The 15,710-nt window shown below is 34.5% G+C and overlaps 4 protein-coding genes across 4 annotated transcripts; 2 read left to right on the top strand and 2 right to left on the bottom strand.

The window, feature by feature from the left end:
- The first annotated feature begins 1,078 nt into the window (after positions 1–1,078).
- Positions 1,079–2,685, top strand: LOC113493933. Its single transcript, XM_026871968.1, has 2 exons — positions 1,079–1,579; positions 2,045–2,685. Exons 1-2 carry the CDS (start codon positions 1,388–1,390, stop codon positions 2,180–2,182), a joined length of 330 nt encoding a protein of 109 aa, XP_026727769.1. The 5' UTR covers positions 1,079–1,387; the 3' UTR covers positions 2,183–2,685.
- A 2,216-nt stretch (positions 2,686–4,901) lies between these two features.
- Positions 4,902–7,284, top strand: LOC113493886. The gene is made up of 2 exons (XM_026871918.1): positions 4,902–5,162; positions 7,119–7,284. Exons 1-2 carry the CDS (start codon positions 4,965–4,967, stop codon positions 7,257–7,259), a joined length of 339 nt encoding a protein of 112 aa, XP_026727719.1. The 5' UTR covers positions 4,902–4,964; the 3' UTR covers positions 7,260–7,284.
- Positions 7,285–12,630: 5,346 nt separating this feature from the next.
- On the bottom strand, positions 12,631–13,975 carry LOC113493887 (probable E3 ubiquitin ligase complex SCF subunit sconB). The gene is made up of 3 exons (XM_026871919.1): positions 13,845–13,975; positions 13,326–13,540; positions 12,631–12,855 (listed from the first exon to the last, which is right to left on the bottom strand). The coding sequence occupies exons 1-3, from the start codon at positions 13,949–13,951 to the stop codon at positions 12,770–12,772; spliced, it is 408 nt and encodes a 135-aa protein (XP_026727720.1). The 5' UTR covers positions 13,952–13,975; the 3' UTR covers positions 12,631–12,769.
- A 231-nt stretch (positions 13,976–14,206) lies between these two features.
- Positions 14,207–15,643, bottom strand: LOC113494056 (acyl-coenzyme A thioesterase 13-like). The gene is made up of 3 exons (XM_026872191.1): positions 15,518–15,643; positions 14,988–15,172; positions 14,207–14,547 (listed from the first exon to the last, which is right to left on the bottom strand). The coding sequence occupies exons 1-3, from the start codon at positions 15,635–15,637 to the stop codon at positions 14,343–14,345; spliced, it is 510 nt and encodes a 169-aa protein (XP_026727992.1). The 5' UTR covers positions 15,638–15,643; the 3' UTR covers positions 14,207–14,342.
- Positions 15,644–15,710: the final 67 nt, after the last annotated feature.

The raw sequence follows: 15,710 nt of genomic DNA on the forward strand, positions 1-15,710 counted from the left end.
ACGGGTGATGTTTTTCTTTAAATCTAATTAGTCTGGGTTGATGTGAACGGGAATGGTGTAAAAACCAAGATTGCATAGGAGAAGTTACTGGTAATTTATATTGTTTTATTATTTATGTCTAGATAGAGAGTAGCGTTATATTTTGTATCGGATGAAAATTAGCTAGGCAAGAACATCGAATGTGTCTTAGAATTGCAGGGCAATTATTCATTTATTTACGTTATACAATTGGCTACTCCAGAAATAAGTATCAATTTATGAGAATGGAATCAGTGACAGAACCTAACAAACTCAACTAAAATTATAATTTAAACTTAGCCAAAAACTAAAATTGAATACGTCATTCCTAATCATATTCCCACAATCATATTACGTCAGCTGACAAACTAAATATATAACTGAGGAGTCAGGGTATTCTGCAAAGCGGGCAAATCTATTTTTGGCAAAATATTTTGATACCTTCAGGCAAACGAGTCCGCAAGGTTTTTCCCACAAAACGACATGGCTAGACATCACACCGTAGCCGGTATTAAAACAAAGAAAAGGGATTTACGAAAAAATAATTAACCGCGTCGTCAAAAATCAGGTTGTTCAAAAATGGAGGTAGGTGATTTAACAAGGATGATTTTGAAGTTTCGGCCTAATTTTTGACACAATAAAAAATGACAAAAAAAAATCTAAGTTTAAAGAAAGTAAAAAAAGTATGCAGTTTTTTGTTATATAACTTTAATTGTTTGTAGGTAGTGTGAAAGTAAATTCTGCTGAAAAATTAATAATAGCTTTAAAACAAATGAAGAAAGTTCAAATATTAAAGTACAGAAATAAAACGCTCACTACCATTTCGTAACGCAAGAAATGAGTCAAAATTAGCTTTAATAGGCGACATTATCACAATTTATTGAAAACCAGTTAATAATTTAGCTAACCGCATAAAAATGACTCATAGTCACCTCGCAATGATAACATCCACAATATGAAATTAATGCCTTCGATAATTAATTTATAATATTTGTAATGATTTCACTACTACAATGATTCTTTTTTTATGTCTGTACATACATACGGTTGATCTTTTTGACCTGACTATTTTACCTGAAATATGGTCTGTGAGTTTCTAAACCACACCGGCTGTTTTAGGAGAAATTTTGGCATATTGCAGAAGACAAAGCAGAAACCACAGAAATACTTTTAGCATTTCCCAAAAAAATCTAATAAAATTATAACAGCAATTATCAAAATACAGGTTTCACCTAATTTAAACCATTAGAGACCACAAATTCTATTACTAATGACCCTCAAATGAAAACAGTATAAAATGTAACGCCGGACTGAACATGCATCATTCACCAATCTTCCATCACTCGAAAACCATCGAAAACTCCCCAAAATGAAGGTGTTCACCATCGTGATGCTCTTAGCAGCAGTGATCTTCGTGGAGTGTGGTCATACCTTCATGGGAACGAACATCATGAGGCCAGTACTCCTGCACCAGGATGTGAAGTACCCGTCCAGAATGTTCCGGAAGCGGGTGGAGTTCTTCAACTATACCATGCCCATGTTTTATGGGAGGACCATCCAGGTAAACCTCTTCGACTAGATTGATATTACTTATATGTGAAAGTGATATGTCTTTGTTGAAGGTTCCTAATATGTGATGACTCAAATGTTAGATATTAAAACCAAAGGAAAGAAAACAAAAGAAGGATCCGACTCAGTAATTCCCAAAATAGTGATAAAAAAATAGATTCCGCCACTAAGGAATTTCATCTATGTGTCGCGGGGGTTTTTAAATACATTCAAGTCCCATATACAAAGACCTAGACTCAGAACAAGCGGCGACAAGCAAGCTGCGGGAGACACGATAGACACATGACATGCTCTGTAGACGCTTGTGCTTCTTGCAATGTTCTTTAAATTACAAATAGTGTGTCGTTTTGGAAGAACACATATTTTTGTTATCAATTTTGTCAGCAGCTACCTTCCTGTACTTTTGACCCACAAAGTTTCTCGACTATGTTACTTAACCATTCTTCTTTTTCCACAGGGCCTGTTAGCTTACGACCTGACACACTCTGACGCTTCCGCAAACGTGACGCAGGGTGGTATTGGATACAACTTCGTTCAGCTCCGTATGAAGAGTGGTCGCGGCAGGGACTTGCATTACGACGTTTACATATACTAAGCTTTAACAAATATATATTTTTACATATATTTATGTCCTTTTATTTTAAAAACAACATTTTCAACAGTTTTCTAGTTAGATTATCCTGTAAGAAATTGATACACAGAGACTTTATGTAAGGATATGCAAGCTAAACTATTATAATATATTGTTTTAAAGTAACTCTCTACAAGTATGTATAATGTAAGCCGGATGATTGGGTGTGGTAGCGGAACTTGGGGGAGTCCTAGACTTACCTGTACAGCAGAGGACTTGAATGACTCCGTATCTATGTGATTAGGAATGAAATTTTGTTGCAATCAGAGTGATATGGCAGCATTAGCGCTAGAAGGAAAGTCACTTGTCTCGATCTCCGTACCGCAGTGGTTACTGTGACTTAATAGATTTGGTTTACAAAAAAAGTTACCATATTCTTAATAAGATCCCTATATCTTTTATATATCCCTATAGGTTTTTTTTCCACAATTTTCACAAAACGCTAAGCTAGTATTATGAGTACTAGACACAAGATAAACATACTTATATATTTCTAAATACATACATATTATAGATAAATTACACCCAGACACAGAACAAATAACCATGCTCATCACACAAACGTTTGTTCTGGATGGGAATCGAACCCACGACTGGTATAGGAGTCAGGCCACAAACCAGGTAGGAAATACCACTAGACCAACAGGCCAGTCAGGAGTTTGGTAGTTACATTGCGGTGTATATACAGTCGCGGAGCGTCGCGTCTGTCGGTCTGTCACACGCTATCAGGTGAAGTCGGTTTTTTACCATTTTGTTATTTCGAAGCCAATCCGTGCCGCAGAGATTCTGAACCGAACTCTGTGCGGTTAAACTAAACTGACGGGACATCGGATTCCATTTTTAAGTTCTTTTCTTTTTTTTTTGGTATTTTGTAGGTAAATAAAGCGGCGGTTCGGTGCTGTCGTTTCGAGTTGCAGGAACATTGAGGTTGAAAGCAAGATACCTGTACATACAATGACATGTAAGTTCTTGTATTGACTATAAAACTGGAATACCTACCTTGAGAATAAAAATAAAATTGGACATGATACAATGGGTTTTATTATCGCAGTAGTATTTTTTAATTTCATTGTTGTTTTCGACAAATTCTAATATTTGTTTATCTGGCGCGATACCCAAGCCATGCCAGCCAACCGTGATACATTTGAATTTATACAAAAATTATAATTTAAAAATTGATTGTACTATGTATTGTATAAAGAGAGACAGCGTGTTGCTGGCGAGTTTGTTGCGCCATTTCTTCTTTCGCAGAGTCGCAGAGAAGCGATGAAGGGTGGGCAAAATTGGCTGCTGTAATTTGACATTCAAAAAGTGCTACTTAGTAGCCTAATTTGAATAAATGCGTTTTGTTTTTGATGGATATGAATGTAACTAAAACTCTATGTTTAAAAAAAGTTATGTGTAACACAGACAACAGACACGACAAATACTTGTACCATCCCGGAATCGAACCTGTGCACTTTCTTGTTATTAGCGGTTCGCATATTATAACGTCTACTAATTTATCCGATAGATTTTTTTCCATTATTGAAGTGCACAACCATGACGCATTCATAATATTCAATAATAATCCCCACTCCATTTGTTAGAATTTTCTTACACTCTAGAGATTAAAAATACTCTTATCGTATTATAATAGGAAATACCGCAAAGCAACTATGAAACAATTCAGCCTAAAAATAGTTATTATAATGATAAGAACACACTATTTATGACGCATTGGGACTACCCAAGAGACATGATCTACAAAGTAACTGTAAAGATGTTATAATATGTTTACTCTCGCGTATTTATCGGGATTGCCCGATGTAACTGGAGTACTGTCAAGTCCTAAGGCAATGAGCTGACGCGGTGACTCGAACTGGGAACTGATCGCGAACTCGTCTCCAAGACTCACCGTCCGAAAAGAGTGAGGTAGTAAAAGTTTGTTTCATGTGAATCATCATCAAGGAACTCTCTCTAGATGGAGAAGTAACACAATATGGACATTGGACGGCTAATCCCTACATCTGCAAGTCATGTTGTGTTACTCACAGCAGCAACAGTCCCACCCTTGAAGAGGTGATTATATCCCCTCTGATTACCTACCACCTTTACTCACGCAAGGTATGTAAATTTAATATTTTGAATCCAGAGGAATTGAATGTGTATTTGCGTTTGTGGAGTAGAGACGCTACTCCAAAGTGCTTAGAGCGATGTCATGCTTCAACAAGTAAAATAAGTTTTTGATGTACCTAGCCGTAGGTCGTCAGAACCCGACTAGAACTTGTCAGACAAGTTCGCTGGTTTTAAGGAGTATAATATGCTCCTCTGACATTTCTTATGAGGCTTAGGCCCCAAGAAAAGAGTTATGAACTATCTAACTGAGAAAAATACAAACCTAGAACAAACTTTGTCATAAAATAAACAATACCGAAACAATCCTTCAAACGTTAGAATTTAAGGTAAAACCAAGCATAATTTAGTCATGAGTTAAGATTCTATCCACAAACAGGAAAAACAAGTGAATGAATTAGTCAGTAATTTCATCTTAATTACTCAACTGTGCAAAAATATATATTACAATAACTTGCACGAAGTCTTACTTCATTATAAAATTATCAAGTAAACAAACGTCTCGACGCTCTCATTTATCGGACATAGGTATTTATATAGATAACAAATTAAATTTCATACCATTTGTAATTCAAACGCGGAACGAACAGTGTCTTCTCCAAAGAGTTTTACATCAAAAAGTTTGGTCAAAATGAAGTTGGCCATTTTCTTAGTGTTGGCAGTAGTTGTGATTGTGGAATGTTCGCATACTTTTATGGGTACCAGCGTACAGCGGGCTATGGTATACCATCACGATGTTCAGTATAGCTCCAAGTTGTTCAGGAAAAGGGTGGAAAATCTGTATTATTCGATGCCCGCTGTGCCTTCGAATTTTGGACGTGTTATACAGGTGAGACAGATTAGTAATATAATATAATATTTTGTCTATATAATTTTATATAAAAACTGTTTAAGTAATTTGTTGGGAAATTAGATTTCTTTCTTTCTTTGAAGTCTTGTAGAATTTATAGTTAGCTAACTGTATCAGAAGAGAATAATTAACTGGTCTTTTTTTTAAACGACTCCCGCACTGTTTGATATTTGTGTTATTTTTCTGCGGCTAAAAATTTTAGTCTAGTATCAGTTTGTTTTGGCTTTTGATATCTAAGATCAAATAATTTTGAGACAGCGCGCTTGATACTATTTGTTTCTGATGGGCTAATATTTTAACGTCTCTACATGATTCACAATAACCAAGTCATATGCAAATATGCCGAAACGCATGATGTGCAATTATTATTCAATTCTTCAACAATATTGTTTCATAGTGATACTATCATTGGCCTAGCCTTTTTCCCAACTATGTTGGGGCCGGCTACCAGTCCAACCGGTTTCAGCTAAGCACCAGTGTTTTACAAGGAGCGACTGCCTATCTGACCTCCTCAACCCAGTTACCTGGGCAACACGATACCCCTTGGTTAGACTGGCTGTCAGACTTTTTCAAGCTTCTGACTACTTCATAGTGATACTAATAAGTCATATTATTGACAAACAGACCAAAACTAAGACAAGTATCTTCTCTATCTTATGTATAAATACGAAGAATTCTTGTATTGACCATCTCATGAACTAGCCATTAAAAGCCATTTAAACTAAATATATGAAGTAAAGTCCTTTGCCTGAAGTAATAAAATAAATGCTCGCTACATTTGTTTTATTGCTCATTGCATGCATGACACGAGTCCCGGTTTAGAAAATTGAATGAGTCAGAGACAATATTAAACGTGTAGTGGTTTCTCTCATCTGAAGACAAATATTAAAAGAAAAAAATATTAGTCGCTTAGCCAAAAGTCTCGAATTCGATCACAAATCACGCACTGACTTTTCGTGTATTTTGAATTTAAGAAATTAGTGCTTTAAAAATGAATGTCAGTCGTGTCAGGATCCCATCGGTCCTTGAGAAGGAGTCTAAAGGACTAGAGCCAGCCAGAGTCACGCATAGTATGCGCGAGCGATCCCGTGGCTCTGGCTAAAGCAGTAGAAGGGGCCCGGGGTGTTTTTAGTCGGTGGAAGTCCGAAATATCCCTACGCCGTGTTCTCGACGTGGGTTGAAGTTATTAGCATTAGAACCACGGAAAAAAAAGTATCCCGTCGGTGCTAGGAGATGGAGATCAGAGAGTGCACTTGCGTATGTGCACACACAGTAACACAATTGAGAAAATAAGTGATTAAAGACAAACATTAACTTGATTGAAATCAATTTACTTAATTAGAAGTAGTTTTCAAACTTATTTAATGCTAACTAACCGGTTTCTGGTGACTAACAAGATTCATTACAAATTATGTTATATTTTAATTGGGTATTGCGAATTGTTATGTTAATTGGGTATTGCGGAATTTATTTTTTAATTGTTAAATATAAGTAATAGAGTCCCTAATACAAACCGTGTTGTCAAGTTAGAATAAGATGATAGTTTCAAATAATAATAAATCAATAATGACGATAGTTTGATAAGTAGATAAAATGTGACGAATTAATATTTAGAGAAAGAAATCACTTCACCACTATCCAACTTCAATTGAAAAACATGACAGAAAAGAAGAGAAATTATTTATTTATTTACTTAATACAATATGGAGGACTTACAGCAATACAAATCTGAAGTAGCTATAATTTATTAGACAGCCAATTATAAGTCTTCACTTTTGATGACTTATCAATATTGCACCAAGCCAAAAAGTTTATAATTCAAATTATTTAACACCAACAAAACAAAAACGACACGCCTTCAAGTATCTGCGTTCACCCAAATGCTTACATGTTCATTTGAACAAATATTTGATCAAACATTTGTCTTACTTTCAGGGTATCCTGGCTTTCGACTTGACTTTCTCTGGTGCCTCGGCCAACGTGACACAAGGCGGCATTGGGTACAACTTCGTTAATCTCCGAATGAAGAGTGATCGAGGGGCGAAAATACATTTCGATGTTTATATTTTTGCATAGGTAGAATGAAATAAATTAAAAGTAATGTTTCTTTTTATTTCTGAAATAATAGCCTAATGATAGTTCAAAAGAAAGGTGGCGATCTTTTGAATGAACTAATTTAATACTTTTGCATTCAAAATCAAAAGTTTTTATTTCAAATAGGCCGTATTCCAGGCACTTTTAAAACGTTATATATCTAGTGAGTCTGCTTCCAGGAATGAAAAGAGAGATGCTGATATATTATGTTGTGTAGAGTGTTGTCCTGCTTGTAGAACTGTTTGTAATTTAAAGAGGCAATGATCGGTAGGTATACAGATAAAGCAGTGCATATGAATGTCTGTAAGAAAATTTAGAAGTAGTTTTGTTGAGGAAAGTAGTATTAATGTAATCAAACTGCTACAAACAATAATTAAGTATGAGTTATCAATGTTATTAGAAACAATTTATGTAGAAAATATATGATTACAATATAAGTAGGCATCTCTTTTATGCTTTTACAGTAACTTGAACCGTGTCTTAAGGAAATACTTGCTTGTTGATATTATTAACTCTACGATAGGATCTCAGAATAAGATTTATTTTCAATGAATAATTACTATAATTAAGGTGAATACAATATGTGGAATAAACTGTATTTTAAATTAATAAGTAAGTAACTAACCTACGTGTTTCTTAGATACTACATTAAATATCTCTCTTAACGGGTGGAAGAGAGTTACTTAGCTTTAGAGGAAAGTATCAGTAGAATAAACTATTAACTATGTAAGTATTTGACTTGCCAGTGAGTAATTCAAAATTTAACTGTCTACAGGCCCAGACAAAAACAATAGAAAGTTACATACCGAATAAAAAAAAAACAAAACACAGCGTGGATTCACGCGAAACCAATACTTCAGATCACTGCAAAAGATTCCCACGTATCACAGATATTTTCAAATTGGCCAACCGTGGTAGCTAATACGAAATTCTTCACGGGTCACGCAGTAATATTTCATTTTAGTAAAATATGCCGCGAATGTGCTACAGTTTCGTTCTCAACTATCCCGCTACTGACATTTATATTGCAAGTTTTAGCTTTAAAAGGTATTTAATGTAAATTTTAGGGTGAATAGTTGATAGTACTAAGTTTGTTCGAGTAGAAGACGTACAGTATTAAGTGGAAGGGTTGTTTGGAAGTTTGTTAGCATGCAATCTGTTCTTCGAGCATCAGCAGAATGTGCGCTAGAACAAAGGAAACTGTTCCGTTACCTTAAATTTAAATATATCGTAAGTAATTGTTTTGGAATGTTTTTTTTGTGACGAAACTTTTAGCTAGATATAAGCCTATAAGTAGGGCTTAAAGGTATACCTTTAAGCTTCATGTTTTATAAATTTAGTCTACAAAAGATTTCTACACAAATTGAAAAATGTTATAAACAAGATTGAGCCTTTTGCACAGTACAAAGGCTCAATGATCCCTATCATGGTATGATGAAATTATCACGATACAAGCTGTCTATGTGAAAATAATTTTACTCACAGTTTGACAAAGATACATCATGAGTCACGAAATTGATAAAAACATTCAAAACTGGAAGTGGAATTGAGAATCCTTAAAAAATGAGCTCTTAAATCCATTATTCTTTGTTTTTGAGCAATCTGTAACAAAAATCTGTCGCAATACAATCACCAAGTATGAAGATATTATACAGTGTGTATGGGCAATAAAACTAACAGTCCCTGTGGATTTAATGCGACCTTAAATATTTGTCCCTCGTACGGAACCTAAACTAACACAAGGTTAGAAGCTAATTCAAGTTATGTTTGCTATACATAAACATGAATTCTAACATAGTTACTTGCTGTAGTTAGGTGGTAACTTTATATACAATCTGTAAAGATTTTTACATTGAACTTTTGCTACTTGTATTAACTACTGCGAAATAAAGTAATAACTTATGTTATTTTTTATGACGTTTGCATCTTGAAGAAAATCTATTATTTAAATGTTTGACGCCTGATATTTTTTTCATAGCAATCATACACTTTTCTACGTCTAACTATTCATATTCATATTTGTCACAGATAGTGAAAACCTTTCGTAAATAATTTAATTTCAAATATTACTATTCTTTTCACTCCTATAAAATTAGAGACAAAAGAATCAAACTCACCTTTTTCATACAGCCTAAAGAAACTTCCTTAAAAAAAAGTCTAAACGTCTTCGACAAAAAACAAAGCGCTTTTAAAGATCGACACACAACTCGTCAACCAGATACTTTAGGAAGAAGGTCTTCAGTGAAGTGGATATCAGGAGGCTGTAAGTGTGCTTCCGGCGAGGGGCCGCGTCAAAGCGCCCGCCGGATGTGTCAATTTAAACCCGTCGCCATCTTGGAATCTCGTTGACTTCGGGATGTGTGGGATTTGAAATCTACTTTTATGAAACTTGACCTAGATCATAAATGACTTACTTAGGATGCTTTTTATTAAAGTTTGTTCTATATTTTATAGGATAGTTGAAGATGTTTTTAATTAACTAAAACAATTTCTCTACATTATTATACTTAGATACATTTCTAATATCTACCTAATTGGCAAATACTTACTATTATTCATAATTCCGTGCATGGAAGGAATCTTTGAATGGAGAATGTTCCGGAGACTAATTAAATGTTTTAATAATGATAAGTATTATTTAAATATGTACATAAAATTAGCCTAGTGAAGTTTCGCGACACTGTGGTTGCTTTTAAAATTCCAAAACGACAAACGCATCAAATTTTGACACCTGTCGTGATCGTTTCAACCGATGCTTAACCTTGATATTGATCGTTTTATTTTCAGGAAGGTTTAACAATAGCTATAACATCTTTGAAATAATCAGCTATCACGGTGCGTTCGATACAGCCTGATTGTCATACGCACGACCGACGGTGGAGCATTAGTATCTAATTGGGTTCGAAAGCCTAAAACTCTAGTTACCCATGTAAGAAGGAAAGTCTCCTCTTAGAACAATTTTCAAGACAAGAATCTACACATTTTAATTAATTAAAAAGTCTTTGTACAAAGATTTGCATAAGTAATTAGTTGGTGGTCAAACCCCTGTCACTATATTTGTTGGACAAATGCTAGAGCCCGCAAATTCCGTGCGACCGCCCATGATAAATGATTGCACACTTCATTAGCGAATGGGTTTAGCTGTAATCTAGGGGCGCACTATTAAATTATTGGTTTTTATATGGAAACACAGAGTCTTACATACATGTACCCCAACTTTATACTAAACGAGTAGATTAAGTTAAAAGTAAAAGATACTTTAGTTAGAGGAATGAATTTTGACAAGATGCTCGGATTCAAAATTGTTTGAGTAAATCCTAAAAAACAACTGCCAATCGAATGCTTTAATTGAAAATAATGTTCAAGACATGTGTTTTGGTTGTAGTTTGTATTACTATTAGTTGTTCTCGCATTTTTTGGGTTTGCATGACTCTAAAAGGAAACTGAATAGCCAAAACTACGAATAACTACGAATATGTTATATCAACAAATCGAAGTCTAATTAAAGCGACGTTTAATTAAGGGCCGATTTTTCAATCGCCAGATAACTTTTATTCGACGAATATGTTTGACGTTTTGACAGCTTTTGTATAGAAAATATGTCAAACGGCCATATTTATTTCGCAGATAAAAGTTATCTGACGATTGAAAATCGGGCCTAAGTGTCTTTTATTATATAGCGACTTCGTGTGAACTAATTTTAGAAATATTTACTTTCGTTTACATATTTAGGTTTATCTGAATACGTAGGTGCCAGTGTGTGTTCCACCTAATTATCACTTGGTACGGGAAAAGGAAACATTGTGACGAACCAGCAGACAAAAGACTTTTTCAAGAGTGGTGAAACCACATCAGCCTCTTACAAGTGTTTTATAATTTCTCACAAAACGTTGTGTACAAATATACCATAGGAAAAGAAGAACTAAAATGTTTTATCACAAAAGTATCCACCTCCCACACTACAATAGGTAAACACTCATGACTACTTTATACAGACATGAGACAATCTAAAACAAAGGAAACAAGATCCGACAATAATAAAAAAGTTACTCAAATAAAGAAACTCCCAAAGTTTGAAGTAATCTTTTTCTGCACGTACTAATATTCAGTCGAGCGAAGTTTTATTTAATTTTTTACGTGACTTCCTTACGGCACCTTGCCGGGTTCGAATAAACTAAGGAATTGATGACACGCCTAGGTGCTACTTTAAACTGATTTGTGAATCTTAAACGTAAAGTCTGTAAGTTACAACTTAGGTACACGGTACCTTTCACGGTATTTTTTTAAGTTATGAAGGTAAATAGTATGATACACTGGTTTAATCACGCATGTTTGTCGGTATTGCCCGATTAATTTGGGACCTAACTGAAATAGTTGTGATTCTTTACATTTAGCCATGTAGGCATAAGTTTTCAGAAATCGTGAGTTTTCCAGAGTGGCGGTGAGAAAAAAAAGCACCAGTGCTACTTCGATAGAAAAGTTTTGGAAGAATATGGGAAAGTTCTCGTCCAGCCGTGAAACACCGCAAGCTCATAAAGTATTTTATCTCTAGCTGTGAACACAAAATACACTAAAATGTGATATATAAGATAACTCCTGCTTAATTTCATTGAGTAAACACTAATGATACTTATTTTTCATCTATACCTATCACCTCAAGTTTCAGTTCCACGATTGACGTACATAGCATCACAAAAACAGGTGTATACCTACCTATAATTAACCTGCAATCTGGCCAAAAAAACATACTACCAACAACTGATCCATAGCAAGAAATACTAGCTACCAATAAATAAAGTATTTGGATGTAAATGTTCGATATATTCCACATCATGTAATGTGCGTGGAAACGCAAGCGTACCGAGGCCGTATATCACGCCGACTCGGTTCACACATGAAATGTTTTACAATTTACTCAGTGCGATAATGTATGGGTCTGGCTGTATAGAGCACTCTGTAGATAGCTATTTGCCTCTCAGCTGAGCTCGTAATTCAAACGAAAGATTTTAAGCATAGATCTTACTGGCAGTTTTGATGGTAGATGGTTCTGTAGTGCTAGGTAATTTTGAATCCCGAAAAAAATGCTCGACTCTAAAATCGTTCCAAAAATTATTTTTTTAACTACGCCCGTCATAGTAAAATTTAATGCATTGTCTCAAGAGTTTTACATTCAAGTTGTGAATGTTGTGACACCAAGACTCAGAACAAGTATTCGTGGATCACTCAAATACTTTTCCCGGGCGAGAATCGAACCCAGCATGATGACTTATCCGTCCAGTTAAAAGAATTAATGCAAAAGCTGACTGTAAGTCAAAAAACAAAAACATCTGCAAAATATACAACAGTGGAAAAAATAAACATTATTAATGTCAGAAAATTTATAAGGCATACAAAAAAATGTCGAATCAAATGAAATGGAACTTCACGAGTCCCAAAAAACAATTTAAAAAGTCAAATATCAGGTGTTCATGTTGAAGGTTGTCTGTCATGTCTCAATATAGTCTAAACCTTTTCGTGTAGACCACAATACCTTCGCATTCGCGCTTGTTTTTTATAGTCACTCGTTCAGATGAAACAACTGAAACAAGAAAAAATATGTAACGCCATATAACATTCTAGGTTTTCAGTAACATTCGAAACCGACCCAAGCCTAGTTAACTATAAAAAAAATAGTAAGTAAATAGATGATGATCACCGAATTTCACCATTTTTTTTCATATATTACCCGACGACTGTAATTCTTTTAACAAAAAAAGGATGAAGTTAGCCAGTAATCACCATGTGCCTAATTCAGTTGGACCATGGCATTGAGACATTATGCCATATGGGTAACTTTAAAATATTCTACAAAACACATTTCCGTATCAAATATGGGCTTTGGCCAAATAAACCCCCAAAGCAATTAAAAACTTAATCCTATTATTATAAGAACTGCCTATAGTGATAAACAAGCACAATACAATGTGTCCGACAGGTCCATCATAAACTACATAATTGATTATATAAATCGTGTTATAATAACAAAAATAAATTGTTTCTGCAACTTACTCGTAGTTTTGCTGACAGGCAAATAATTTTTTCCCTTTTCTTTCTTCAGTTTCCTTATATTTTTCCTATAGAACTTTGCTAAGCTTTCTGAGCCGAGTTTAATGGCCAGTTCGAATTTGTTGAGTCGATTTCTTAGTTTTCTATGTGATAGTATAATATGCTTCCATGTTTTATGTGTGCGTGTTGCTATCTGTAGTGATGTGGCATCTAAATAGCTATGGAGACGAAAAAGAAAATGATGGAGTTGTTTTTTAAAGTTCGTAAATATTTATATATCGTATAGGACGTATAGTGTTAGGTTTTTTTTGTATAGCGTTTAGTTCAATATTGGTTAAAAATATTACATAAAATCTTACAAAACATTTTTGACAGCTAAATATGTCACCAATTACGAGTCGTATCTAAAACTAGAATCGAGAATCACAAACAAAATTTTCTGCAATTTTACACAGATTATAAAGACGTTTAGATCACAAAGATTAACACTGGTTACGTAAAAATGCCTTGATTGTCACTCACGAGAATATTTTCCAAGATATCTCTAAAGGCAAGGCTGATATGGCATCTCGCTTTGTTTCTTTGTCAAATGTTTTAGCGCCAAACACGAAAATACCAGAGTGATACATTGTCAACAAGTTACAAATAATTATGAGAGAACATGTGGGTAGAACTGAAAATAAGTAAAATTATTTACCTCTAGACTCCTAAAGGTAAACTTTTTAGAAGCGCAGTTTTACTTTTTTTGAATGAATAGAGGAAAGAGGTGCATGATTTTTACAAATATCTGTTTTATGTAGTCATTAAACATAGAAAGGATTTTTTGCTAAATAGCCTGTTTCTAGATTGTAAACGAAAGTTATGAAAAAAACTCAAACACAGTATAACGGCACTCATTTATTTTTAAATACAAATACTGACCATTTGTCTTAATTACCATAACCTATTTCACCATAGCTAAGTATACCAGTTTCTTTTTTTCCTAAAAATACAATGTTTTTTTTTCTAAAACACTAATTTTTAATTTTCATTCACATCAAAATGCAAGGTATCCTTCATAAGTTGTTGAAACGGTTCGCCACCAGCCAGAAACGTTGTTGTTCCCTTTGCCAAAAGGATTCCTTTTTCATTATGAAAATACGTTTCAACTAACGCAGACTTGCCGCTTTTAAGTGTTTTGGTTTCCACAATTACTTGTTCCCCGTCGCCCACTGCTTTCACGTAGCTGAAATATTACGTTTACTATAATTTATTTTTCTATAATCAATAAGTACCTAGAGGAAAGGAGCTCGTGGCTAAACTAGTCCGTGGATGGGTGACCATATATGACGTAACAAGCGCCTCCGTGTCTCTCAAGCCACGTTAAAATGTGGATATCAGCTGTTATTAACACATCTTTGACAGTGGTTACGGGCAGTCAGAAGCTAGAAAGTCCAACAACCATTCTGACTAATGAGTATCGTTTTGCCCAGGTAACTAACTGGGTTGAGGAGGTAAGATAGGAGGTCACTCCTTGTAAAACACTGGTCAACTTCAACATAGATGAGAAAAGGCTATGCTAAAATGATGATGATGCATTAATACTTCGTGACATTGTTTTCGCAGGAGTTTGTTGGCCTTCAAGAGTACATTTAATTTTAAAGTAGTAGGTGTAGGAATACATACTTGACATTCATATTGGTAGTATATGCCGCTTTGCCGTCGGGCGTCGTAAGCTGTGTGTAAAATGACAGGACGTCGATAATAGCCGCAATGTAACCTCCATGGAGCCCGCCCGCAAAGTTACACATAGTTTTATCCACAACAAACGATCCCTTCAAAGACCCATTCGATGAAGATTGCAGCTTTACCTAAGAATTTTGTAAAGGATAAAATAATGTAGTTCAAACATTTATTCTTTATGATCGTTTCGTAACGATACGTTATCGTTGATCATTGGAAACGTCGACTCGGATTAAAAAAGTATTTAATGTTTTTTTTAATCAATTAAAAAGAAAACTAATAAGTCAACAAAAAATACAGTCAGGTAAAAAAAAGTTAACTTTTAAGACGCTACTAAACGGATAATGCAGAAAGGTCGAAAAAAGCTGATGAATAAATATTAAAAAAAAAACACTAAGTAAAGTAAATACTTCATAAACGCTTGTAAAGTATTAATTTCGTGAAGATATTATTAAAATAAATATTAACGTTACCTTATTGAAGACTGAACATTTTTCAAATGACGTTAACGTAGATTGAGTTGTTAGATAATCAATTGTTTTTAGTAAACGAAGAGCCCTTGCGTTAGATGACATTGTTGCAAGTTGAAACATAAAACGGACAACACAATTGCTCGTTTTTATATTTCGAAACGACCGCTCTGGCTGTATTATGAGTGTTTATGGG

This window comes from Trichoplusia ni, chromosome 5, assembly GCF_003590095.1.
Source record: "Trichoplusia ni isolate ovarian cell line Hi5 chromosome 5, tn1, whole genome shotgun sequence".
NCBI lineage: Eukaryota > Metazoa > Arthropoda > Insecta > Lepidoptera > Noctuidae > Trichoplusia > Trichoplusia ni.

Coding starts and splice junctions, on each gene's coding strand:
- LOC113493933 (XM_026871968.1), top strand. CDS start 1,388: ATGAAGGTGTTCACCATCGTGATGCTCTTAGCAGCAGTGATCTTCGTG. Junction 1,580..2,044: donor TTTATGGGAGGACCATCCAG/GTAAACCTCTTC, acceptor CTTTTTCCACAG/GGCCTGTTAGCTTACGACCT.
- LOC113493886 (XM_026871918.1), top strand. CDS start 4,965: ATGAAGTTGGCCATTTTCTTAGTGTTGGCAGTAGTTGTGATTGTGGAA. Junction 5,163..7,118: donor ATTTTGGACGTGTTATACAG/GTGAGACAGATT, acceptor TCTTACTTTCAG/GGTATCCTGGCTTTCGACTT.
- LOC113493887 (XM_026871919.1), bottom strand. CDS start 13,951: ATGTATCACTCTGGTATTTTCGTGTTTGGCGCTAAAACATTTGACAAA. Junction 13,541..13,844: donor ATATCTTGGAAAATATTCTC/GTGAGTGACAAT, acceptor TCGTCTCCATAG/CTATTTAGATGCCACATCAC. Junction 12,856..13,325: donor GCCTGTCAGCAAAACTACGA/GTAAGTTGCAGA, acceptor TTCTTGTTTCAG/TTGTTTCATCTGAACGAGTG.
- LOC113494056 (XM_026872191.1), bottom strand. CDS start 15,637: ATGTTTCAACTTGCAACAATGTCATCTAACGCAAGGGCTCTTCGTTTA. Junction 15,173..15,517: donor AATGTTCAGTCTTCAATAAG/GTAACGTTAATA, acceptor CAAAATTCTTAG/GTAAAGCTGCAATCTTCATC. Junction 14,548..14,987: donor ACTACCAATATGAATGTCAA/GTATGTATTCCT, acceptor GTAATATTTCAG/CTACGTGAAAGCAGTGGGCG.